At 39.3% G+C, this 25,634-nt stretch overlaps 8 protein-coding genes across 8 annotated transcripts in view; 4 read left to right on the top strand and 4 right to left on the bottom strand.

Annotated features, from left to right (window-relative positions):
- The window catches only part of dus2 (dihydrouridine synthase 2), a 172,299-nt gene that overhangs the window by 63,808 nt on the left and 82,857 nt on the right, over positions 1-25,634 (top strand). The gene's annotated exons all lie outside the window — the stretch shown is intronic.
- Positions 1,564-1,977, top strand: LOC307251010 (histone H3.2; the record flags this gene model as incomplete). Its single annotated transcript, XM_080028305.1, has 1 exon — positions 1,564-1,977. The coding sequence occupies exon 1, from the start codon at positions 1,567-1,569 to the stop codon at positions 1,975-1,977; it is 411 nt and encodes a 136-aa protein (XP_079884431.1). The 5' UTR covers positions 1,564-1,566.
- On the top strand, positions 3,190-3,558 carry LOC307251009 (histone H2B-like; the record flags this gene model as incomplete). Its single annotated transcript, XM_080028304.1, has 1 exon — positions 3,190-3,558. One exon carries the CDS (start codon positions 3,190-3,192, stop codon positions 3,556-3,558), a length of 369 nt encoding a protein of 122 aa, XP_079884430.1.
- On the top strand, positions 6,074-6,843 carry LOC307251006 (histone H2A-like). The gene has a single exon (XM_080028301.1). It carries the CDS (start codon positions 6,088-6,090, stop codon positions 6,469-6,471), a length of 384 nt encoding a protein of 127 aa, XP_079884427.1. The 5' UTR covers positions 6,074-6,087; the 3' UTR covers positions 6,472-6,843.
- On the bottom strand, positions 9,594-10,297 carry LOC307251005 (histone H2A-like). The gene has a single exon (XM_080028300.1). The coding sequence runs from the start codon at positions 10,281-10,283 to the stop codon at positions 9,900-9,902; it is 384 nt and encodes a 127-aa protein (XP_079884426.1). The 5' UTR covers positions 10,284-10,297; the 3' UTR covers positions 9,594-9,899.
- LOC307251007 (histone H2B-like) lies at positions 12,686-13,060 on the bottom strand (the record flags this gene model as incomplete). The annotated part of the gene is made up of 1 exon (XM_080028302.1): positions 12,686-13,060. One exon carries the CDS (start codon positions 13,058-13,060, stop codon positions 12,686-12,688), a length of 375 nt encoding a protein of 124 aa, XP_079884428.1.
- On the bottom strand, positions 16,423-16,734 carry LOC307250337 (histone H4; the record flags this gene model as incomplete). Its single annotated transcript, XM_080027385.1, has 1 exon — positions 16,423-16,734. The coding sequence occupies one exon, from the start codon at positions 16,732-16,734 to the stop codon at positions 16,423-16,425; it is 312 nt and encodes a 103-aa protein (XP_079883511.1).
- On the bottom strand, positions 19,915-24,084 carry pdcd2l (programmed cell death 2-like). Its single transcript, XM_080027861.1, has 2 exons — positions 23,625-24,084; positions 19,915-22,010 (listed from the first exon to the last, which is right to left on the bottom strand). The coding sequence occupies exons 1-2, from the start codon at positions 24,064-24,066 to the stop codon at positions 21,322-21,324; spliced, it is 1,131 nt and encodes a 376-aa protein (XP_079883987.1). The 5' UTR covers positions 24,067-24,084; the 3' UTR covers positions 19,915-21,321.

The raw sequence follows: 25,634 nt of genomic DNA, 5'->3' as shown, positions 1-25,634 counted from the left end.
CACAAACCAAATTCAACACAAGTGAGGTAATTTGTGTTTACTTGATTTTTTGTTGTAACAATGCTTCTTGGCAATACATCTCATATACCGTTGGAAAGCCTGATTATTTCTCTTTTAAATGGTGCCACACTTGTAAGGAAAATGCATTTGTATGAGCAGTATAGTTGAGTATGTGGGTTTGTTTTGTGCGTTATCTACTGTCTATGATGTGAACATATTCTAGTCAGGATAGGCCTACAGTCTACACAATGTGACCAATAAAATGCATTTGAATCGGTTGTAATAAATAATAGTATAACAATATTTAGCTGACGCTTTTATCCAAAGTGACTTCCAGTAAGTGCATTCAACTAAGGGCTATACACAATGATACACTAATTCAGTTTTAATGTAGCCTATATTTTTGATATTGGGCTATACAAATAAAACGTATTGATTTATGATTACTGTACATTTGTTTTCAACTGTAGCATATTGTCTTCATAATTCTGTCTATCAATTCTACAGAATGGCTCATTTCAAAGTATAGACCATTAATATTTGGTGACCTAGTAACCTTTAAACCTTTAGTGTGTAGAATTTTGGGTTTTATTTCCTAGCAGATTTTGTAGAAAGTAATTATAATATCAACAAGTACATTTAATTTAGTGCATAATAGCTGAAAAAATGTTTTGAATTATTTATTTTTCCCTTAGAAAGGGTCTCATATATGTCCATATTTCTGCATATTTTGGACCAAGGCCTAGTGCCGCCATCTTGAAAGTGTCATAGTTGGAATGTCATCAGGTGCATTGTTTAAAATTTAGAATAGTTCTTGTCCTTGAAGGCCACTGTAGCTTCTGTTATTATTCGAAAGGAGTGGGGTTACCCAGGGAGCGTTGCATTCTAGAACTTTGTAGAACTTTCTTGATGATGTCATATTACACACTGCACCTTTAATATGTTTATAATGTCAGTATAAATATGGTATATTCCTCACATAAAGTTTACAGAGATTTGGAGCCACTTATAGCCTCTTTTCACCTTAATTTACTGTACAATAATGATATAGGCCTACATTTCTGAGTAATACAGGGATGTAATGGAGATATTCTGTAACCTTTGTGTTGACAATTGTTTTAAATTAGTGTTTTGTTCGATGTTCTAAATATTTGTTGTTACCTTTGTGGGGATTTTTTCCCTAAACATGTTTTGAAACTAGGGTCAATATAAAAATAAATAAACAACAAACCTTATAATAAAGTCTTCTTACAGCCTTGTTGTGAACCAAATATATTGACAATTCAAAATGCTTGATGTTGATTCTACAATCTGTTTTATATTACTACAGAATGTAAAAGTAGGTCAACCGCTGCGGTGGGAGGAGCCGGGCGGTTGGTTGAGCCGTTAACTCATCCCGCTCAACTGCTCAAAATTTGAATTTCGCGCTCTTCTCTCATTCTAAACCAATCAGCGTTGAGCTCGCCCCCTCCAGCCCGTCTCCAGTGCCCTATATAAAGCCGCTGTCCCCGCTCTAGCCCTCATTCATTCTATCGCTGTGAACGACAGAGAAAGAAAGACTTAACAATGGCTCGTACCAAGCAGACCGCCCGTAAATCCACCGGAGGAAAGGCTCCCAGGAAGCAGCTCGCCACCAAGGCTGCCCGTAAGAGCGCCCCTGCCACCGGCGGCGTCAAGAAGCCCCATCGTTACAGGCCCGGTACCGTGGCTCTGAGGGAAATCCGTCGCTACCAGAAATCCACCGAGCTGCTGATCCGCAAGCTGCCCTTCCAGCGTCTCGTCCGTGAGATCGCCCAGGACTTCAAGACCGATCTGCGGTTCCAGAGCTCCGCCGTCATGGCCCTTCAGGAGGCCAGCGAGGCTTACCTGGTGGGTCTTTTCGAGGACACAAACCTGTGCGCCATCCACGCCAAGAGGGTCACCATCATGCCCAAAGACATCCAGCTGGCCCGTCGCATCCGTGGCGAGAGAGCATAAGCCGATTCACACAGACGCGTCTACAGACCAAACAAACAAAGGCTCTTTTAAGAGCCACATACTGACAACCATAGAGCAACTTTCTTCCTTCTTTCCACTTATATATCATAATGCATTTATTACCCATATTATAACTTCATCACACTACTTCATTGTGAATTTGTTTACATGCAAGGTATACCAAAGAATCAAAATGTCCTTTATCTGACCCAGGTGCAGTGGTAATGATGAACTGAAGTAGGATAAAATAAAGAAACGCTATAAACATGGCACTTTACAAGTAGCTGACATGCGCAATAATAAGATATAAAGAAACTAGCGGACATACTAAGTTTTAGAGGTGGGATTTGGATGTACTGTCTATTTGACAAATAAATAGAAACATTACATTTCTTATGCATTTACTTGCAGCTGGCAGTAAACTAATGGCAAATGCTGTAGTTGCTGCTTCACTTGAAAAAAAAGTAATGCATCACCTGATATTCTGCATTAAATATTGGGTTTGGTCATTTTTTCATTCACAGTTACATTACTAGGCTATACTACTGTATAGTTGGTGCACTATGTCGTTTTCACAGAGCCTGCAGTTGGTTTACTAAACATTGTCTTTACATGTCATTTTTAGTGTTTATAAACATGGGTTAATTGCACTGTATAACTTTCTGTGTGTCACAGAAGTGAACATTTTCTAAGGTAAATTCTCATAACTGAATAAACAAACTGTTTCACTGTTGTTGTTGTTTACAGCAGCAGAGCCCACAGTTTGGTTTACAAACATATTCTAGTCTTAACGTTTGGTTCCAGGTTCCTCAAAATAATTTGATGTATGATGATAGAATTATTCAATACTAAGAATTACATGTAGAGAAAATACGTTTAGTAAACTAACTGCAGGCTCTGTGAATGTAAACAAATCCCCCTCCTCTGAAACTACACACTGACCCTTTAAAGTAATACATATTTGACTCACTCCACATGTCTTTCAACGAGCCTCCTTTACACACAACCAATTCAAATATATAAATTCATGATTAAGCCTATTAAAAATGTGCTCATAGGGACACATTTACTGCGCATGCTCAGTCCAGAAAGCAACAACAGCCAATCCTGTGCGAGCAACGGCACCGTCTAATCTGCATCAGGCAACAGACAAACCAAGCCTCGCTGCAACATTGTATCATTCTACTCAGTTGATCTTTCACTGACCCGAACATGCCAGAGACCGTCAAAGCGCCCAAGAAGGGCTCTAAGAAAGCCGTGTCTAAAGCCACCAAGACCGGCAAGAAGAGGCGCAAGTCCCGCAAAGAGAGCTACGCCATCTACGTGTACAAAGTCCTGAAGCAGGTCCACCCCGACACCGGCATCTCCTCCAAGGCGATGGGCATCATGAACTCCTTCGTGTCCGACATCTTCGAGCGCATCGCCGGCGAATCTTCCCGCCTCGCTCACTACAACAAGCGGTCCACCATCACCTCCCGGGAGATCCAGACCGCCGTCCGCCTCCTGCTGCCCGGCGAGCTGGCCAAGCACGCCGTGTCCGAGGGAACCAAGGCCGTGACCAAGTACACCAGCTCCAAGTAAAACTACGAGCGCTGTTTCTACCACGACGACAAAGACACAACGGCTCTTTTAAGAGCCACACACTTCCACAGTCAAGAGCTGCTTTCCTGTTTACACTCTCACACCTATTGTAGCAGTTTTCAGTAACTGCTACATAGTAACGCAGAACGGTTTGTTTGGCCCTATATTGTGCTCTTCCAATTTCACCAGTTTAATGCATATTGTACATACTGTTCCTCATTATATAAGATGGTCCATTAAACTGACTTCACAATGACGGTGAGGTGCTTCAGTTTATCGCTGGGATCATAGATAGAGATAGATAGTTCTATATATCTATGGTTGGGATAGCCCGAACAGAAGTCCACCGCACCTATTTCTCTTACACCATGTATAACGGTGTGATAGTCTCTGTGTATGAGCTTTTATGAAGAATAAATTCTAGTAAAAAAAAAAAATTAAGTTCCGTCTAAATAATAATTCCCCCTAGAAAAGTGACTCCAGTCGCTGGTTCCACATGTTTGTGTTTAGAGTAGAATACATTCAATATTTTCTTAAATGCCAGACCCTGTAGCAACTAATAAATGGTAGAGCCGTGTTGTTTAGGTCTGGATCCTCTGTTAACATCATAGATAGTAGCCTATATAAAATGCCTTGTGTTTCCGCCTTGCCGCCGAAAGTTTGAACACGGGGAGAGCTGAGCGGTTGGGCAAAATCTGTGCGCGGTCACCGTTCACGTGGGCGGCAACCGCAGCTGTTGTAACCGCCTCGTCCCCTCTGCCGCCCTTCACTCAGTTTGAAATGAAAAAAGGCGGCGAGATAAACTCAATGTATTTCTTTTAGTAACTACAACATAGTTATGCATTGCCTATTACGTTTTTCTTAGTTTATTTGCCGTTATATTGTACTCAGTTTCCTGCAGTTTTTATTGTTGCCCAGCCTAAATAATGTTCCCCAGTCTATAACATAGTCCATTACTGTTTGACTTTTACACTTTCTTCTCATTTTTTGTCAGTTGTTTAAAGCTGCACTAGCCTATATAACTTTGTGTGTGTCCATGAAATTAAGTGAAACATTTTCTAAGGTAGGCCTATATTCTCATATAAACAAACTTTCCTCACAGCAAAATGTGATCCCTGGAACACTGTTTGAAGTTAGAAAGCTTCCTGAAAAGTTACTGTTTCACTGTTGTTGTTGTTTACAGCAGCAGGGCCCACAGTTTGGTTTACAAACATATTCTAGTCTTAACGTTTGGTTCCAGAAATATATGCCATGGCCATCTTTGACCGCTAGAAGGCAGAGAAGGGCAGGATAATGAATATATGAAACTCACTGGAGCATTTATTTATTCCCATGTTCTAGTTTCTGATTGCTTTAAGGCGCTATATACTATCTTTACACATACTTAACTCAACTTGACACCAAACCATCAAAACAAAACATTCTACTTCTCTTGAAAAAGTCAAATGTTTTTATAAAAGCCCATTTATAACAGTTCTCACTGACCAACGTGCTGTACGTAGTGCATTCAGCAGGTAAACAATTAAGGTTAAAAAAAACAATAACGATATTACAATAGAATAAAATACATTTACACCCAGACATTAAACACAAAAGCAAAACTGTTATCGCAAAACTATTCAAAGTCTTTGAAAAATGTTTTTTTTTTGTTCACAGCGATTCACACAAACAATCACGTGAATAAAGACAAGGAGCAACAAAACAACCTGACAGTATAATAAATAAATAACTAACTAACTAACTAACTAACTAACTAACTAACTAACTAACTAACTAACTAACTAACTAACTAACTAACTAACTAACTAAATTAATAAATAAATAAAAATCAGTTTTTCTGTTTCCATGGCAGTTTGAAATGAAGGTTTGTTTGTGAACAAAGCTACACAGGTTTAGAATATTGACGTGTATCTGAAAACATTTCTTATTGCTGCTTAAAGATGGCGGGAAGAGAGAGAGGGAGAGAGAGGGAGAGAGAGGGAGAGAGAGAGAAAGAGAGAGTGAGAGAGACGGACAGAGTGAGACGGAGAGAGAGAGAGAGAGGGGCATAAAAGTGTCATAGAAGTATGCGATTAATTCAGATGAATACAGAGCCTGTAATTAATTAGATTTTTTTTTTAATCGCTTGACAGCCCTAATTTGAACATAATAAAAACACTTAGCTACTGGATAAACATAACAGTAGGTGTTAATCCACAGCCTGTGCTCTGTAAACTGGTATGTACACAAAGGGAATGTCAACATATCTGAAGCTTTGTTTTCAAAGGCCCACCAGTTTACAGAGCCTGACAATTATAAACAACTTTTATTCAGTAACATTTTTCTATTTTCGTTTGATACTGTATGAATGTCCTGCTGATTTTTTTTTTAAATCCGGAACTCTCTTCTGATTGGCCGATTACTCTAACGTCCTATCCAGCCAATCAGCGATCAGTCCCTGAGTGGATATATTCTCGTTGCCGGCTCCAGTACGTCATTCTCTTCTCTTTTCTCTCGTTAGAACTCAGAATAAACACCAATCTCTGCAAAATGTCTGGACGTGGTAAGGGAGCCGGTAAGGTCAGAGCGAAGGCAAAGACCCGCTCCTCTCGCGCCGGGCTCCAGTTCCCCGTGGGCCGCGTGCACAGGCTGTTGAGGAAGGGTAACTACGCCCACCGCGTCGGAGCCGGAGCGCCCGTGTATCTGGCGGCGGTGCTGGAATACCTCACCGCTGAGATCCTGGAGCTGGCTGGAAACGCTGCCCGCGACAACAAGAAGAGCCGCATCATCCCCCGCCACCTGCAGCTGGCCGTCCGCAACGACGAGGAGCTCAACAAGCTGCTGGGCGGAGTGACCATCGCTCAGGGCGGCGTGCTGCCCAACATCCAGGCGGTGCTGCTGCCCAAGAAGACCGAGAAGGTCGCCAAGAAGTAGATCCTCTTCAACCACCAACAACACAACGGCTCTTTTAAGAGCCACACACTTCTAACTAAAGAGTTAACCTTCAATTATATAATGACGGAAATATCACAAGCTTTGAGTATGTTACCTGCAGATGTTACAGGTTGAAAATATCCATGTCGAAAATGCTGCATCACATATTCAGCTTTGTGACGCCAGTTAAAGGTATAGTAGGTAATTATGGAGAATGTTGACATCACTTTGTTAGAATAAGTGAATATCTCCTCACAACCTGCTAAGTGTGTGCTGACTGTTTGTGTGTGAATACACAGCCTAGGCTCTGTAAACTGGTAGGCCTTAAACAAAGCAGGCCAGCTATGTTATTGTATTGTATATTTTATTTATACTTACAGATTGTTCGTGTGATCGTTGTGTGAAAACATAATAAATAAATGCTCCAATGAGGTTCATATATTCATTATCCTGCCCTACTCTGCCCTCTAGCGGTCAAAGATGGCCACGGCATATTTTTTTCTGGAACCAAACGTGAGACTAGAATATGTTTGTAAACCAAACTGTGGGCCCTGCTGCTGTAAACAACAACAGTGAAACAGTAACTTTTCAGGAAGCTTTCTAACTTCAGTGTTCCAGGGATCACATTTTCCCTGTGAGGAGAGTTTGTTTATTCAGTTATGAGAATATACCTTAGAAAATGTTTCACTTAATTTCATGGACACACACAAAGTTATATAGGCTAGTGCAGCTTTAAACAACTGACAAAGCCTCTCCTTCGAATTTAATCATTTGCATATAGCCTATACATTACTCTTTTTGAACTTATTGCACTGTGGGTCGGAGATAAACGTATTTTTTTTCAGATTTTATTCAACTGTTTAAGCATTTCTGACCCTATATTTTGTGACGCTTTCACTGCGACTCCTAAGAGTGAAGGATGTGACTCTTAGAGATATCAGAAAGTATTTTACTTCAAAGCAGGATTTAGTTTTCCTTCACAATTCAGTGATTCTGTATTTTGATCCACAACAAATGGGCTTTTAGAATTAATTGGACATGAAATATGTTTTTAAAAAAAGTGGCAAGACAGTCTGAGGAACATTTAGGCTACAATTAAAAAAAAAAGATAATGCATAACTATGTTACCAGGCCATTGCTTAAATAAGACATTGTTTCTTAGCAATTTTTCCTGTTTAAATAAAGGTTGATGATGATGATGATGATGATGTTGTAGATATTTAAAGGGACACTGTGTAACATTTTAAGTGATGTATTAGCTAAAATCAATATCCTCATTCATGAATATGTCCTCATTGGTGTAAAATCACCTCTGCCAATAATCTGAATTATCCTCCTGAGTGGAGAATTACAAATATTAATATTACATTTTGTACATTGAGCAGGTAAGTCTTATGGAGGAATCCATGTTTTTGGAATGTCATCAGGTGCATTGTTTAAAATTTAGAATTGTTCTTGTCCTTGAAGGCCACTGTAGCTTCTGTTATTATTCTAAAGGGGTGGGGTTACCCAGGGAGTGTTGCATTCTAGAACTTTGTAGAACTTTCTTGATGATGTCATATTACACACTGCACCTTTAAATGCCTGAGACTTTAATATTGAACTCAGTTTGCAACGATGCCTTGTGTTTCTGCCACGTTTTTTTTACTTTTGATATCGTAGGCATTCTTTATCGTAGGCATGTTCCTCCGTATATTAAATAATCCATCAGCCTACACCACGTGTCAAACTCAAGGCCCGCGGGCCACATGTGGCCCGCGAATCAATTCGGCCGATTTGAATCAATTCTGAAAAAAAAAAATAATAATAAAATAATTTTTTATTTTTATTTTTTTTCTTCTTCATGGAGCCTGTGCCATATCCGCACGTTGCATACGCTCCCAACTGTTAGGAAACTTACGTGGCTTACAGCTAGGAATGTCTGCTGAAAGTTCTACAGCTCAGGATTTTAAGCCATGAATTGATGAACTTGCATCTAAGAAGAGCTGTCAGTTTTCTGAGGGCTGTAAATAGGCCAATATATGTGGCCAAGTAGCATGCTAATATTGATGATTGATTATGTCAAGTGTCTAAGGCAGTGGTGTCAAACATCCGGCCCGCGACTTGTAGAGCACACATTTCTGAGCATTTAAAAAAAAAAAAAAGTAAGTTAAAATTAAATTAAATTGGGAAAAACGTATTCCAAAACAACAAATAACCTCTGTATTTAAAAATAAATCAAAACAGTAGTTGCACTTTTATTTAATTGTATTTTGCACTGTCTGCATGTTTGCACAAAATGTGTCTCTGTACATATAGTAAACAAAATTGGACAACTGTAAGGTCAGTGCCTGTTGTATTTGTGTATTCAAATAAACAGTTGTTTATTTCATTAGTGCGTATTGGCATCTTTGAGCAAAATACCCCCAAAATTTTTGCTGCGGCGCTCCGCGCCGCACCTCCTATTCCCATGGCCAGCAGCAACCTTTACTAAGACATTTCCTGGGAGCTACAGAGATCCCTTGTGATCCGTGATAATGTAGGTTACATAGGCTGAGTGATAAAGCATATAACTGAAAAACAAAGCTAAAGATTTGGATTTGACATATGTACGTTATTTTGCCATTATTTTACTGGTCCGGCCCACTTGAGATCAGAGAGGCTGTATGTGGCCCTCGGACCAAAATGAGTTTGACACCCCTGGCCTACACTGTTTGACTCTTACACTCAAATTTTTTTTCTCCATTTTGAGTGACGTGAAACATTTTCTAAGGTATATTCTCATAACTGAATAAACAAACTTTCCTCACAGGAAAATGTGATCCCTGGAACACTGTTTGACGTTAGAAAGCTTCCTGAAAAGTTACTGTTTCACTGTTGTTTACAGCAGCAGGGCCCACAGTTTGGTTTACAAACATATTCTAGTCATATACGTTTGGTTCCAAAAAAAATATGCCATGACCATCTTTGGCCGCTAGAGGGCAGAGTAAGGCAGGATAATGAATATATATGAACCTCACTGGAGCATTTATTTATTATGTTTTCACACAACAATCACACGAACAATCTGTATAAACAAAATATACAATACAATAACATAGCTGGTCTGCTTATTTTAAGGCCCCTACCAGTTTACAGAGCCTAGGCTGTGTATTCACACACAAACAGTCAGCACACACACTTAGCAGGCTGTGAGGAGATATTCACTTATTTTAACAAAGTGATATGTCAACATTCTCCATAGTTACCTACTATACCTTTAACTGGCGTCACAAAGCTGAATATGTGATGCAGCATTTTCGACATGGCTATTTTTAATCTATAACATCTACAGGTAACATACTCAAAGCTTGTGATATTTCCGTCATTATATAATTGAAGGTTAACTCTTTGGGTAGAAGTGTGTGGCTCTTAAAAGAGCCGTTGTGTTGTTGGTGGTTGAAGAGGATCTACTTCTTGGCGACCTTCTCGGTCTTCTTGGGCAGCAGCACCGCCTGGATGTTGGGCAGCACGCCGCCCTGAGCGATGGTCACTCCGCCCAGCAGCTTGTTGAGCTCCTCGTCGTTGCGGACGGCCAGCTGCAGGTGGCGGGGGATGATGCGGCTCTTCTTGTTGTCGCGGGCAGCGTTTCCAGCCAGCTCCAGGATCTCAGCGGTGAGGTATTCCAGCACCGCCGCCAGATACACGGGCGCTCCGGCTCCGACGCGGTGGGCGTAGTTACCCTTCCTCAGCAGCCTGTGCACGCGGCCCACGGGGAACTGGAGCCCGGCGCGAGAGGAGCGGGTCTTTGCCTTTGCTCTGACCTTACCGGCACCCTTACCACGTCCAGACATTTTGCAGAGATTGGTGTTTGTTCTGAATTCTAACGAGAGAAAAGAGATGAGAATGACGTCCTGGAGCCGGCAACGAGTTTATATTCGCTCAGGGACTGATCGCTGATTGGCTGGATAGGACGTTAGAGTAATCGGCCAATCAGAAGAGAGTTCCGGATTTTAAAAAAAAACTTTCAGCAGGACATTCATACAGTATCAAACGAAAATAGGAAAATGTTACTGAATGAAAGTTGTTTATAATTGTCAGGCTCTGTAAACTGGTGGGCCTTTGAAAACAAAGCTTCAGATATGTTGACATTCCCTTTGTGTACATACCAGTTTACAGAGCATAGGCTGTGGATTAACACCTACGGTTATGTTTATCCAGTAAGTGTTTTATTATGTTCAAATTAGGGCTGTCAAGCGATTAAAAAATGTTTATCTAATTAATTACAGGCTCTGTGATTAATTCATTCATCTGAATCAATCGCATACTTTTATGACACTTTTATGCCTCTCTCTCTCTCTCTCCCTCTCACACTGTCCCTCTCTCTTTCTCTCCCTCTCTCTCTCTGTCCGTCTCTCTCTCTCTCTCCCTCTCTCTCTCCCTCTCTCTCTCTCTTCCCGCCATCTTTAAGCAGCAATAAGAAATGTTTTCAAATACACGTCAATATTCTAAACCTGTGTAGCTTTGTTCACAAACAAACCTTCATTTCAAACTGTCATGGAAACAGAAGAAGTGATTTTTATTTATTTATTTATTTATTTATTTAGTTAGTTATTTATTGTACTGTCAGATTGTTTTGTTGCTCCTTGTCTTTATTCACGTGATTGTTTGTGTGAATCGCTGTGAAAAAAAAATTTTTTCAAAGACTTTAAATAGTTTTGCGATAACAGTTTTGCTTTTGTGTTTAATGTCTGGGTGTAAATGTATTTTATTTTATTATAATATCGTTATTGTTTTTTTTTTAACCTTAATTGTTTACCTATACTGAATGCACTGCGTACAGCACGTTGGTCAGTGAGAACTGTTATAAATGGGCTTTTATAAATACATTTGACTTTTTCAAGAGAAGTAGAATGTTTTGTTTTGATGGTTTGGTGTCAGGTTGAGTTAAGTATGTGTAAAGATAGTATATAGCGCCTTAAAGCGATCAGAAACTAGAACATGGGAATAAATAAATGCTCTAGTGAGGTTCATATATTCATTATCCTGCCTTACTCTGCCTTCTAGCGGTCAAAGATGGCCATGGCATATATTTCTGAAACTAAACGTAAGACTAAAATATGTTAGTAAACCAAACTGTGGGCCCTGCTGCTGTAAACAACAACAACAGTGAAACGGTAACTTTTCAGGAAGCTTTCTAACTTCAAACAATATTTCCAGGGATCACATTTTCCTGTGAGGAAAGTTTGTTATGAGAATATATACATAAGAAAATGTTTCGCCTCACTCAAAATGAAAATAAAAATAGAAGAAAGTGTAAAAGTCAAACAGTAATGGACTATTTTATAGACTGAGGAACATTATCTCTGCAACAATAAAAACTGCAGGAGACTGAGTACAATATAACGGCAAAGAAACTAAGAAAAACGTAATAGGCAATGCATAACTATGTTGTAGTTACTAAAAAAATACCTTGAGTTTATCTCGCCGCCTTTTTTCATTTCAAACTGAGTGAAGCGCGGCAGAGAGGAGGCGGTTACAACAGCTGCGGTTGCCGCCCACGTGAGCGCGCACAGATTTTGCCCAACCGCTCAGCTCTCCCCGTGTTCAAACTTTCGGCGGCAAGGCGGAAACAGAAGGCATTTTATATATCTATGATGTTAACTGAGGATCCAGACCTAAACAACAGGGCTCTACCATTTATTAGTTCAATGTTAAAGTGTCTGGCATTTAAAAAAACATTTAATATATTCTATGTTCTAGGGGGAATTATTTTTTGGACGGAACTGTATTTCTCTCGAATTTATTCTTCATAAAAGCTCATATACATAGAATATCACACCGTTCTACATGTTGCAAGAGATAAATAAGTGTAGAAGACTTCTATCGGGCTATCAAAACGATACATAGGCTATAAAAAACTACCTCAATATGATCCCAACGATAAACTGACGCCTCGCTGTCAGTGTGAAAAAGGTCTCAGTTTAATGGACTCTTTATTTATGAGGAACATTATGTAGCTACAATATGCAGCGGACTTGTGCAATTACAAGAGTACACTATAAGGGCAAAACAAACGTAATGTTATGCATTACTATGTAGCAGTTACTAAATCAACCTTTTAGGTAAAACATAAATATCAAAACATTGCGCAAACTGAGTGTAAACAGGAAAGCAGCTCTTGACTGTGGAAGTGTGTGGCTCTTAAAAGAGCCGTTGTGTCTTTGTTGTCGTGGTAGAAACGGCGCTCGTGGTTTTACTTGGAGCTGGTGTACTTGGTCACGGCCTTGGTTCCCTCGGACACGGCGTGCTTGGCCAGCTCGCCGGGCAGCAGGAGGCGGACGGCGGTCTGGATCTCCCGGGAGGTGATGGTGGACCGCTTGTTGTAGTGAGCGAGGCGGGAAGATTCGCCGGCGATGCGCTCGAAGATGTCGGACACGAAGGAGTTCATGATGCCCATCGCCTTGGAGGAGATGCCGGTGTCGGGGTGGACCTGCTTCAGGACTTTGTACACGTAGATGGCGTAGCTCTCTTTGCGGGACTTACGCCTCTTCTTGCCGGTCTTGGTGGCTTTAGACACGGCTTTCTTGGAGCCCTTCTTGGGCGCTTTGACGGTCTCTGCTCCAGGCATGTTCGGGTCAGTGAAAGATCAGCTGAGTAGAATGATACAATGTTGCAGCGAGGCTTTGTTTGTGTGTTGCCTGATGCAGATTAGACTGTGTCGCTGCTCGCACCGGATTGGCTGTTGTTGCTTTCTGGACTGAGCATGCGCAGTAAATGTGTCCCTATGAGCACATTTTTAAGATTAGTCATGACTTTATATATTTGAAGTTGAGTTGTGTGTAAAGGAGGCTCGTTGAAAGAAATGTGGAGTGAGTCAAATATGTATTACTTTAAAGGGTCAGTGTGTAGTTTCACAGGAGGGGGGTTTGTTTACATTCACAGAGCCTGCAGTTAGTTTACTAAACATATTTTCTCTACATGTAATTCTTAGTATTGAATAATTCTATCATCATAAATCAAATTATTTTGAGGAACCTGGAACCAAACGTAAGACTAGAATATGTTTGTAAACCAAACTGTGGGCCCTGCTGCTGTAAACAACAACAACAGTGAAACAGTAACTTTTCAGGAAGCTTTCTAACTTCGAACAGTGTTCCAGGGATCTACATTTTCCTGTGAGGAAAGTTTGTTTATTCAGTTATGAGAATAAACCTTAGAAAATGTTTCACTTCTCTGACACACACAAAGTTATAGTGAAATGAATGCATGTCACAATAATATAGTTGTTCCAATGTTTTTCACTGACACAAAGCAAATAATGTTCTTCATATTGCGTTCGATGTGTCTAATGTTTATTTATTGTGGGCTGTATATTACTTTTTTATTACTAGTAGTATCTTATCACTTTGTACTCATTGCACTGTGACTTGGATCAGATATAAAGGCAGGTTCACTTCCTGTGTCTGGAAAATACAATAAATAATATAAATATATAATATAAATAATTGCAGGAAAAACACGATAAAGTTTACTTGAAAATGTGGGGTGTGTGTGCAACGTACAGCAGAAGGTATAAACTCCATGTGCCATCAATAATAATTGGAGGAATATAAAAGAGTTCCAGGGATCACATTTTCCTGTGAGGAAAGTTTGTTTGTTCAGTTATGAGAATATACCTTAGAAAAAAAATGGCACTTCTCTGACACACCCAAAGTTACACAGTGCACCTTTAAACTAGTATCTATAATTATTAGAGGTGGGCATAGATTAATTTTTTTAATCTAGATTAATCTAGATTAATTTTGAAATTAATCTAGATTAATCTAGATTAAAATGTCTCATTTGAATTCATTCATAATATGTGTGTGCTCCTAAATAATGACACAAAGTAAGTCTTTGAGAACGTGTTTCTCAAGCCAGGTGGCGCATCAGACCAGGGGCTCATCTCCTGTTTCCAACATGCATCACAAACTGCTTGAGGAAGCTGTTCTACTATGATAATTGGTGATGAAAATAAATAATGTTCAACAAGATGTACTTGTGTTTACAAACTGTTTATTCAGTTAAACATGAACTTTGAACTGTAGGCCATAAGAGGTAACGATGAATTGTTTAGGGCTGCAACTAACGATTATTTCAATAATCGATTAATCGGTCGATTATTTTTTCGATTAATCGATGAATCGGATAAAAAAAATAAACATTTGTAAATGCTGCATCTTTATTCAAAAACTGAACATTACTTCAAATTCACAGTGCACACTGAAGTGTCAAAACACCAGGTTATTGCTCCAACGTCCCGGAACTATTAAAAGTAATATTAAATGATAAAAAATTAATAATAAACTTAACTGGGATAACACAAAAAAAAACATACAATGTATGATATACATTTATACAGTATAAGGGATGTCCATGGTAAACCAGTCAACCGATAATATTTTTAACCGGTAAATACTAACGGTTAAAAAAATTAAATCATCTTAATTTCTCTCAGATGACAGGAGAGTTAATTTGTATTGATATTGATACCATTTTCAAGACTCCTTAACGATCCAAGTCTTTATTGATATCAAAATTGATAATTTTCTATTATTTTGTTGAAATAGAACTTGTATTATTGCTTTAATTGCTGATATGATCATAGCTCTAGATAGGACATTAAACAGGTCATAATTCCATTCCATCTTTACTATCTATTTTATCTTGCTGGGAAAACAAGTTTCGCCAAAATCTCAAATTTCTTTTTTTTTGTGTTGCATTTGAACACATCAATCATATTACTGAGCCGGCCTGAACACATCACAGTTGACATGTTTGCTACTTTTTTTAAGCTAACTAGCTTTATATCCTTCCGATTTTAACATGGATTTAAAATCTGGATCACTATTTTTAACTGACGGGACTTTCTACACCGTTCGGTTGTATGATTACTGCCGCTGCATTGAATGACTGTTGATGCGCCGATGCCGATTCTCCGAGCACGTCTGCACACCGTCTGCAGCAGCAGCTGACAGAGTTTTTTTGGACTAGACGGATACTGAGTTGATGGAGTTTTTTTAACCCAAAGAAAGCAAAGGTACAACACTTTTATATAGGCCTGCAGTCCAGTGTTAGATATGACCAAAATACAAGCTGTGGCCGCTCACACTATAGCTTTCCCGCACGTGAAGCGAGCCTTCACGTGCGGAAGGGGTTCACCCCGACGGCGAACAGCATCTCCCCTGAGCCGAACAGGAGGTGGAATTAAGAGATTAACGGCGATATTTTTTTTATCGCCCGATAAGAGTCTTGCGTTAACGCAGCCGTTAACGCCGTTATCGGCCCACCACTAATAATTATATATATTTATTTATGGCGGGTTATATATTACTATATTATCCTTTTTGTACGCATCACTCCGTGGCCTGGGTCAGATGTAAAAGTGAGTTTGATTCCTCTATAAAACTACAGCAATTCATAAAATGTTTAATCATTTATATTAAAAGATATTCTTGTTCAAATCGTCTCTAAAAACAACATTGGGAATACTAATGTCATTAAAGGGACACTGTGTAACATTTTAAGTAATTTATTAGCTAAAATCAATATCCTCATTCATAAATATGTCCTCATTGGTGTAAAATCACCTCTGCCAATAATCTGAATTATCCTCCTGAGCGGAGAATTACAAATATTAATATTACATTTTGCACATTGAGAGGGTAAGTCTTATGGAGGAATCCATGTTTTTGGAATGTCATCAGGTGCATTGTTTAGAATTGAGAATTGTTCTTGTCCTTGAAGGCCACTGTAGCTTCTGTTATTATTCTAAAGGGGGATTCTAGAACTTTCTTGATGATGTCATATTACACACTGCACCTTTAAGATCTTAAATATGCGAGATGTTACATTTGGATTTAGTTTAAACATGTTCAGGAATATATTCTCTCTCTACAAAGTGTGTGGCTCTTAAAAGAGCCGTTGGGTTGTTGTTATGATTGATCCTGTTTAACCGCCGAAGCCGTACAGTGTGCGGCCCTGCCTCTTCAGAGCGTACACCACGTCCATGGCGGTGACGGTCTTACGTTTAGCGTGCTCGGTGTACGTCACTGCGTCACGGATCACGTTCTCCAGGAAGACCTTGAGCACACCGCGGGTCTCCTCGTAGATCAGGCCGGAGATTCGCTTCACTCCGCCGCGACGAGCCAGACGGCGGATCGCTGGTTTGGTGATTCCCTGGATGTTATCACGGAGGACTTTGCGGTGGCGTTTGGCGCCTCCTTTGCCGAGTCCCTTTCCTCCCTTGCCTCTTCCTGACATGGTTCCTTCCAGTTGGTAATGCGACTAGACGAATGAGTTACGAGCGTAGAGTCTCAGTATTTAAAGGTTCAATGCGGACGTGATAGAGAACAGGGGCGCGAGCGGCGGTGGGAGGAGAGTGTGTGTGTGTGTGTGTGTGTGTGTGTGTGTGTGTGTGTGTGTGTGTGTGTGTGTGTGTGTGTGTGTGTATGAGTGCGTGTGTGTGGTGGGAGGAGCTAAACTCAGCAGCAGTTTACAATGGGATCCTTTGTCAAATGCATATGACAAATAAACCACCTTGAATGTTGAATGTACTCTTCAGTGTTACAAAGACATTATTGTTTATTACCGATCAAGGGAAATGCTTGTCCACTCTCTGCACTCCTGGAAGTCAGTTTTGTAATATGTCTCATTTTAACATCTTAAACCTGCAGTGTGTAGAATTTTGGGTTTTATTTCCTAGCAGATATTGTAGAAAGTAATTATAATATCCATAAGTACATTTAATTTAGTGCATAATAGCTGAAAATCAGATATGGAATCACAGCCTGGTATGGCAACCTAACAGTGCAACTGAAAAACAGACTTAGGAGCATGCACAAAACAGCCATGAAGATCATAGGAATAAAACAATATGAGTCCATAGAGGAACTGTATAACCAGTCAGTTATTACTCAAGCAATAAAAATCTCCTCAGACTCCACTCATCCACTATCCTCTGAATATGAGCTTCTTCCATCAGGAAGAAGGTTTCGTATGTCAAGATGGAAAACGAACCGTTTTAAATTATCGTTAGTACCAGCGTCTATTAAGCTTCTGAACAATCATAAAAACTAATGCAATAGCCCATAGGGCAATGGACACAAGCACTCAGCACTTTACTGTACAGCATTTTAAATGCATTAATGTCCATAGGCCTGGTTAACTAGTGCAATAGACCACGTGCAATAGAGCAGTGTGCAATAAACTCAGGCACTTTTTCTCGCACTTTAAATTGTCCGAATGTTTTTATGTCCTAGAATTACCGTGTGATGTTCTTGTTGTTTTAGCTTTGTCCAATGTGTAGGCCAAGGTTTTACTGTGTTTTTACTGTGTCATATTGTTGTTGTCTACTGGTTAAGCAAAATGTAGCACAATGCCCAAGACAAATTTCCTTAACAGGACAATAAAGTTTACCCTGACCTGACCTGAAAAAAATGTTTTGAATAATTTTTTCCATTAGAAAGGGTCTCATATATGTCCATATTTCTGCATATTTTGGACCAAGGCCTAGTGCCGCCATCTTGAAAGTGTCATAGTTGGAATGTCATCAGGAGCATTGTTTAAAATTTAGAATTGTTCTTGTCCTTGAAGGCCACTGTAGCTTCTGTTATTATTCGAAAGGGTTGGGGTTACCCAGGGAGCGTTGCATTCTAGAACTTTGTAGAACTTTCTTGATGATGTCATATTACACACTGCAGGTTTAAGTCGACAAGAACTAAACTCTCAGCTGCAACTTCTTACATTTTAACAACTATGAAAATAAAATCTAGGAGCATGTAAATGTATTTTATTTGTATACTTTTATTCCCCCATTTTCTTTCTGTATATATTTATGTGTATGTAAATCATTTCTTTACATTTTTATAATAAATATTTAATTATTTTCATTCTGCTTTCTTTTAACTATTTGCAAAAACAAAAATTGTAGGATGCTGTAAATGTGAACAATAAGATGATAACCAGCCCTTGCTCATACAATAAAGTATATTAAAAAAAAACAGTCATTACGAGAATCCAAAACCTGTTGTTCCTAAATTAATAACACCTAATACTTTTAGCTTTGGTTTACTCATGGAATAAAAAAATACAGTATCTCAAAATATATGAATATTACAGAAAACCCATTAAAGGTGCAGTGTGTAATATGACATCATCAAGAAAGTTCTACAAAGTTCTAGAATGCAACGCTCCCTGAGTAACCCCAACCCTTTAGAATAATAACAGAAGCTACAGTGGCCTTCAAGGACAAGAACAATTCTAAATTTTAAACAATGCACCTGATGACATTCCAACTATGACACTTTCAAGATGGCGGCACTAGGCCTTGGTCCAAAATATGCAGAAATATGGACATATATGAGACCCTTTCTAAGGGAAAACATTAACATTAAAATTATCAAAAAAAAAATGTTCAGCTATTATGTACTAAATTAAATGTACTTGTGGATATTATAATTACTTTCTACAAAATCTGCTAGGAAATAAAACCCAAAATTCTACACACTGCAGGTTTAAGTCGACAAGAACTAAACTCTCAGCTGCAACTTTTTACATTTTAACAACTATGAAAATAAAATCTAGGAGCATTTAAATGTATTTTATTTGTATACTTTTCCAAAACCTGTTGTTCCTAAATTAATAACACCTAATACCTTTAGTTTTGGTTTACTCATGGAATAAAAAAATACAGTCAATCTCAAAATATATGAATATTACAGAAAACCCGTTAAATAATGATTAATACAGACATGTCAACCATCTGAAAAGTTGGTTTATTCTAGACTCAATGAATTTAGATTTCAAAGTTTGTCTTTTTGAAATAAATTACAGATTATTATTATTATTATTTGTTAGATACACCTGTCAATGTTTTTGAATATTTTTGACACACACATACAGAAAGAGAGAGACACACACACACACACACACACACACACACACACACACACACACACACACACAGAAAGAGACACACACACACACACACACACACACACAGAAAGAGAGACACACACACACACACACACAGAAAGAGAGACAGACACACACACAGAAAGAGAGACACACACACACACACACACACACACACACACACACACACACACACACACACACACACACACACACACACACACACACACACACACACACACACACACACACACACACACACACACACACACACACACACACACACACACACACACAAAGAGAGACAGACCGTTAGTGTTTTAAAACATTCAGAGAAATCCCAAAACATGTCTGACATTATGTGAAATACTTTCCTGAATCATTTAATAAATATCCTGTAAACTGTTCAGTTAAGTTTCTTTATTTGTCAATTTACACAAGGCCACATTGACATTTGTTTTTCTCATCTCCCCTCTCAAGTTCCCACACTCCAGAGGGGGTCAGAGCGCAGGGTCAGCCATAGTACAGACACACAGACAGACACACTGACAGACACACAGACAGACAGACAGACAGACAGACAGACAGACAGACAGACAGACAGACAGACACACTCCAGAGGGGGTCCTCACACAGGGTCTGCCATAGTACAGACACACAGACAGACACACAGACATACAGACATACAGACAGACAGACAGACAGACAGACAGACAGACAGACAGACAGACAGACACACACACACACACACACAGACAGACAGAAACACAGACACACAAACAGACAGACACACACTCCAGAGGGGGTCCTCACACAGGGTCAGCCATAGTACAACGCCCCTGGAATTTTTTTTGGAGATACACATGTACATTTTTGGGAAAACTTTTAAACCTACACAAAGTCGGGGCGACTGTGTCTCAGTTGGTAGAGCGGGTCGGCCGATGATCAAAGGGTTGGAGGTTCGATCCCCGCCCTGCCACCTGTGTCATGGTTGTTGGGCAAGACACTTCACCCACCTTGCCTCGTGTGAATGTCGATAGTTAGCCTGCTGCTATCGGTGTATGAATGTGTGTGTGAATGGTAACGTGGGAAAGGAAAACAGGTCTCCCTTGAAAAAGAGTCTCCGGTCTCAATGGGATTTACCTGTATAAATACTACTACTATAATTTGTTTTTTAAGTCATTTAAACAGCTGTTGGTCTGGGTCCATCTGAACATAACAGAATTCTTCCACAGCTGATCTAGAGTCAGATTTCCAGCAGCTTTCTTTGCAAGTATAAACCAACACTTTTGTTGCCAGCAGTTTAGACATTAATGGCTGTGTGTTGAGTTATTTTGAGGGGACAGTGAATGTACACTGACTACTTTACATTGTATCAAAGTGTCATATCTTCAGTGTTGTCCCATGGAAAGATATAATGAAATATTTGAAGAAATGTGAGGGGTGTACTCACTTTTCTGAGATACTGTATATGAACTATCGATATATATTTTTTGGAAATACACATTCAAATGTTTCGGAAAAGTTTTAAACCCACACGTTGGTTGCGTTCCGAATCGCATACTTTCTACTATTTAGGATGTCCCGATTCTTGTGGCCAGATTTAGGATGGTTAGAAGTACCCGGATGTCCTACTTCATCCGGCCAAGATTGTTAGTGTTGAAAAGTGCATCCTATTTGGGCGATTCTGACCCACAATCCAGTGCGCACGTGAAGTGACGTCACATCGACGAAGCCTCCATATGAAAACAAACGGGGATGTGACGGATATAAAAGCAAGAGGCAAGATCAAGGCGCAATGTTATGATGAAATAAGAAAGTAAAAGTATGTCCCAATAGTGTGCCTACTGCATCCTAACTAGATTCTTTCTATCGTCGGATGTAGTATGTAGGATAGAAAAAAGAAAGAGTATGAGATTCGGAACGCAACCAAAGTCATTTAAACAGCTGTTGGTCTGGGTCCATTTGTACAAAGCAAAATTCTTCCACAGCTGATCTAGAGTCAGATTTCCAGCAGCTTTCTTTGCAAGTATAAACCAACACCGTCCCAAACTCCAATTCTACCTCTTTTCCACACCCACTGCTTCCACCATCTTTACTAGCATCTCTCCATCGTAGCAAACTAACTAGTGCCGGCATAATCTGCATTTCAAACGTCCTGGGGCCTCCACAAGCGCCACACGTCGACACGAGTTGAGTTAAATTCGCCGGTGGTTCTGATATGAAAAGGGGTTTCTCGCCGCGGCAGTAGCGGAGAATTTGTTGAGGACATAACGAGATTTTTTTCATGAATCTAGAGAAAATTGCGTCCCCGTGCCTGGCTTTTGATTTCTCGTATTTTTCTTGCCCGCCTCCGCCATTGCTGCTTTCGTTTTCGTCCATATCTCCCACACGCAATCCCTCTCGACGTTCGTACTCCTTGAGCAGATTTTCAGCGTGTTTTAAGTCGTGGAAGTCCGATTCGCTGAGATCTGTCTCCGCGTACACGTTGATGAAGTAGGATTGTAGAACGGGAACATCCTTCTCCTCCTCTGGTTCCTGTGTGTGTGTTTGTGTTGATGGTGGTTCAGACAAACTGAGGCTGTGTAGCTGAAGGCTGCTCACGTCAACACCAACAACGACCGCTGGAAAACAAAGGAAAGAAAGAGATTAAAGCTGCAGTGTGTAGAATTGTGGGTTTTATTTCCTAGCAGATTTTGTAGAAAGTAATTATTATATCCATAAGTACATTTAATTTAGTGCATAATAGCTGAAAAAAATTTTTTGAATAATTTTTTTTTCCCTTAGAAAGGGTCTCATATATGTCCATATTTCTGCATATTTTGGACCAAGGCCTAGTGCCGCCATCTTGAAAGTGTCATAGTTGGAATGTCATCAGGTGCATTGTTTAAAATGTAGAATTGTTCTTGTCCTTGAAGGCCACTGTAGCTTCTGTTATTATTCTAAAGGGGTGGGGTTACCCAGGGAGCGTTGCATTCTAGAACTTTGTAGAACTTTCTTGATGATGTCATATTACACACTGCACCTTGTAATATGACTGAAAATATGTTTTATAATATTTTGATGGATAAATACCACATTTAAATACATTTGTTTTTTAAATTGCATTTTTTATCCTTTACTAAATATATCTCTCCACACCTGTCTAATAGTATAATGTTTTTCTTCTTCTGACAGATAGATAAATATCACATTTTCATATGAAGCAAAATCATTTTCTTTTAATATTTTTAAAATGTTATCCATCAACATAAACACATGCAGCTCCGGAGAAAATTAAGAGACCAGTCTGGATTTTTCTTGAATCTTCATCTCTACATTACTTAATGGAAATGCTCTAAATGACAATATTTTTCTGGGGTGTAATTTGGTAGAAATGTTGTCAGTAGTTTATATTATAAAACCTAAATGTTCATTCTACTCAACTCTACTTTTTTCCAGAGCTGAACAAACATACAACACACAACTCAGAAAAACAAAACACACAAAAAAAAACAACCCTAACAATAACACTAATAATACTATTAATAACAATAATGATGAGACGAAAAAAAAAGGATAAATAAAATAATAAACGGAAATAATTTACCTTTAAAAAAAATATATTATTTCACATTATATATTCCATCAAGCAGCATTGACGTGCCCAAAAAGGAGTTGGAAGAAATAAAACATTAGCATTTTATTTTTAACTCTCATATATTTTGTCTTATTATTTTGACTTTTCTTTTACATAACTACAGACAAATTATTTTTAATAATAATAAAGCTGACAAGGAAATTATATTGTTTTTTTTAACAGCATTTTGCCTTATAAATCATTTTAATGTCGGGTAGTTTCTTATTTGTGAAATAATAATTTATTATTCAATTAAATTATATTTTAGTTTGCTTTTAATTTGACATGTCATATACAATTCTTCATTCATTTCTTCTTACTAATTTAAATGAAAAAAAAATTGAGAAAAATACTCAAAATAAACACGTATTTAAAGGAATACTTCACTCATACAGAACCGGCGTTCTATCATAACAAAATCGCTATTATAATATAATGAATGAGGTTTTTCTTCCCTCAGTGTGAGACAGACAGTGAGACCATAACACGCTCTTTCTGCCTTTTCTCAGGCTAGGATGAACCGATTTCTAAACTTTTTGCACATTTATACTACATAGGATCTCAGAGTTCAATACACCTTCATATTTCCACCGGTGAAGTAGGGCTTTAAAGTTCTCACCTTTGCCGTCTGCTTGTGGAGTTGATGCCTTCTCTTCCTCCATCCCCCAGTCATCAGCGGCATCACACCAGTCCGTGGCCGCCAGAGGAGCGTCCTGAGGCGGGTTGGTTTGACCGTGAGTACCCGCCGAAGTCTCCACCTCCAGAGCCTGAGAGCGGAGCACCTTCCAACTCTCTGCCCGCCCAAGGCACTCTGTCCCCGGGCAGGCGAACAGGTGAAGGTCCCGGTGGTAGGGCGAGGCCTCCAGGGGGCAGTACACTTGGACCACATGAGCCAGCGGGGTTTGACAGCTTCCACAGCGGGGAAAGGAGCGAGGGAAGCCCGGTAGAAAGTCAGGAAGACCGCCGATTTTATTGGTGAGAAACGAGGACTGGTGTCGCTTTGGGTCCAAGTCTCCCTCACACACACCGAGTAGAGGAATCTGCTGTGCGCGTGAAGCCATACTAGCTGTCTCGCTCTCTCTCTCTCTCACGTGTTTACAACGCCGACCGGAAGAGAGGCAGATAGGTCCGTCACCAAAACAATTCCGACTGCCTTCCTCTTCCTTGGAGCTTGCATTCGTATCCCTGCGTTCCGAATCACATACTTCTTCTTTTTACTACACTACATACTAAAGTACAGAAGAGTTTTAGTCTTTTTACTACACTACATACTAAAGTACAGAAGAGTTTTAGAGCCACAGACAGAAGAGAAAAAACAAATCAGATAAGGAAGTTTTTTTTTCATTATGTCGAGAAATGTCAAGAATAAAGACGAATACTCCTAAATGCCATTGGAGTTAGTGGGGGCATTTATGAATTTTCAGCATACTACAATTGACGTGCACGTATTGGAACATCCTAAATCTTTTTCTGGCATACTAAATAGTAGGGAAGTATGGGAATTGGAACGCAGGGAAAGTGTTTATTGTCATCATGTTCTCAGTCATACAGTGAAATTCTTCCTTTGTTTTCCACAGACTGAATGCCAAGAAAGAAACGTGAAAATATGCAATATACAAGTAAAATAGAAAAAAAGCAGCAACAATACAGAATATATCACTTACAAGGCAAATAGAAGAGCAGAAACTAGGTAAAACAACACCTTTAAACCTGCAGTGTGTAGAATTTGGGGTTTTATTTCCTAGCAGATTTTGTAGAAAGTAATTATAATATCCATAAGTACATTTAATTTAGTGCATAATAGCTGACATTTTTTTTTTTAATAATTTTTTTTTCCTTAGAAAGGGTCTCATATATGTCCATATTTCTGCACATTTTGGACCGAGGCCTAGTGCCGCCATCTTGAAAGTGTCATAGTTGGAATGTCATTAGGTGCATTGTTTAAAATTTAGAATTGTTCTTGTCCTTGAAGGCCACTGTAGCTTCTGTTATTATTCTAAAGGGTTGGGGTTACCCAGGGAGCGTTGCATTCTAGAACTTTGTAGAACTTTCTTGATGATGTCATATTACACACTGCACATTTAAGTTAAAATAAAATAAAACGGAAGGTTGCAAATCCAAGAAATTCATAATTTTGTTATACAAAAAGTATTGTTTTCATGCAAAAAGTCAACTGGCAAAGTTTCATGATGACACCTATACTTTACAAATGTTACCATATTCACCTGCATTCACTTACTCTCTCTCTCTCTCTGTCTCTCTGTTTGTCTTTCTCTCTGTCTTTTTCTCTCTCTTTCTCTCTGTTTGTCTTTCTCTCTGTCTTTTTCTCTGTGTGTCTCTCTCTCTGTGTGTGTCTCTCTCTCCCATTCTCTCTCTCTCTCTCTATGTGTCGTTCTCTCTGTCTCTCTCTCTCTCTCCCTCTCACTCTGTCTCTCTCTCTGTCTCTCTCTCTCTTTCTCCCTCTCTCTCTCTCCCTTTCTGTCTTTCTCTCTCTCTCTCTCCCTCTCACTCTGTCCGTCTCTCTCTCTCTCTCTTTCTCTCTGTGTCTTTCTCTCTGTCTCTCTTCCTCTCTCTCTCTCTCCCTTTCTCTCTCTCTGTCTCTCTCTCTCTCTCTCTCTGTCTTTTTCTC

Source organism: Ammodytes marinus (genome assembly GCF_949987685.1).
Source record: "Ammodytes marinus genome assembly, chromosome: 5".
NCBI classification, from domain to species: Eukaryota; Metazoa; Chordata; class Actinopteri; order Uranoscopiformes; family Ammodytidae; genus Ammodytes; species Ammodytes marinus.
Note: the sequence above shows the minus strand (reverse complement) of the source record. Positions and strands in the feature narration are given on the sequence as shown.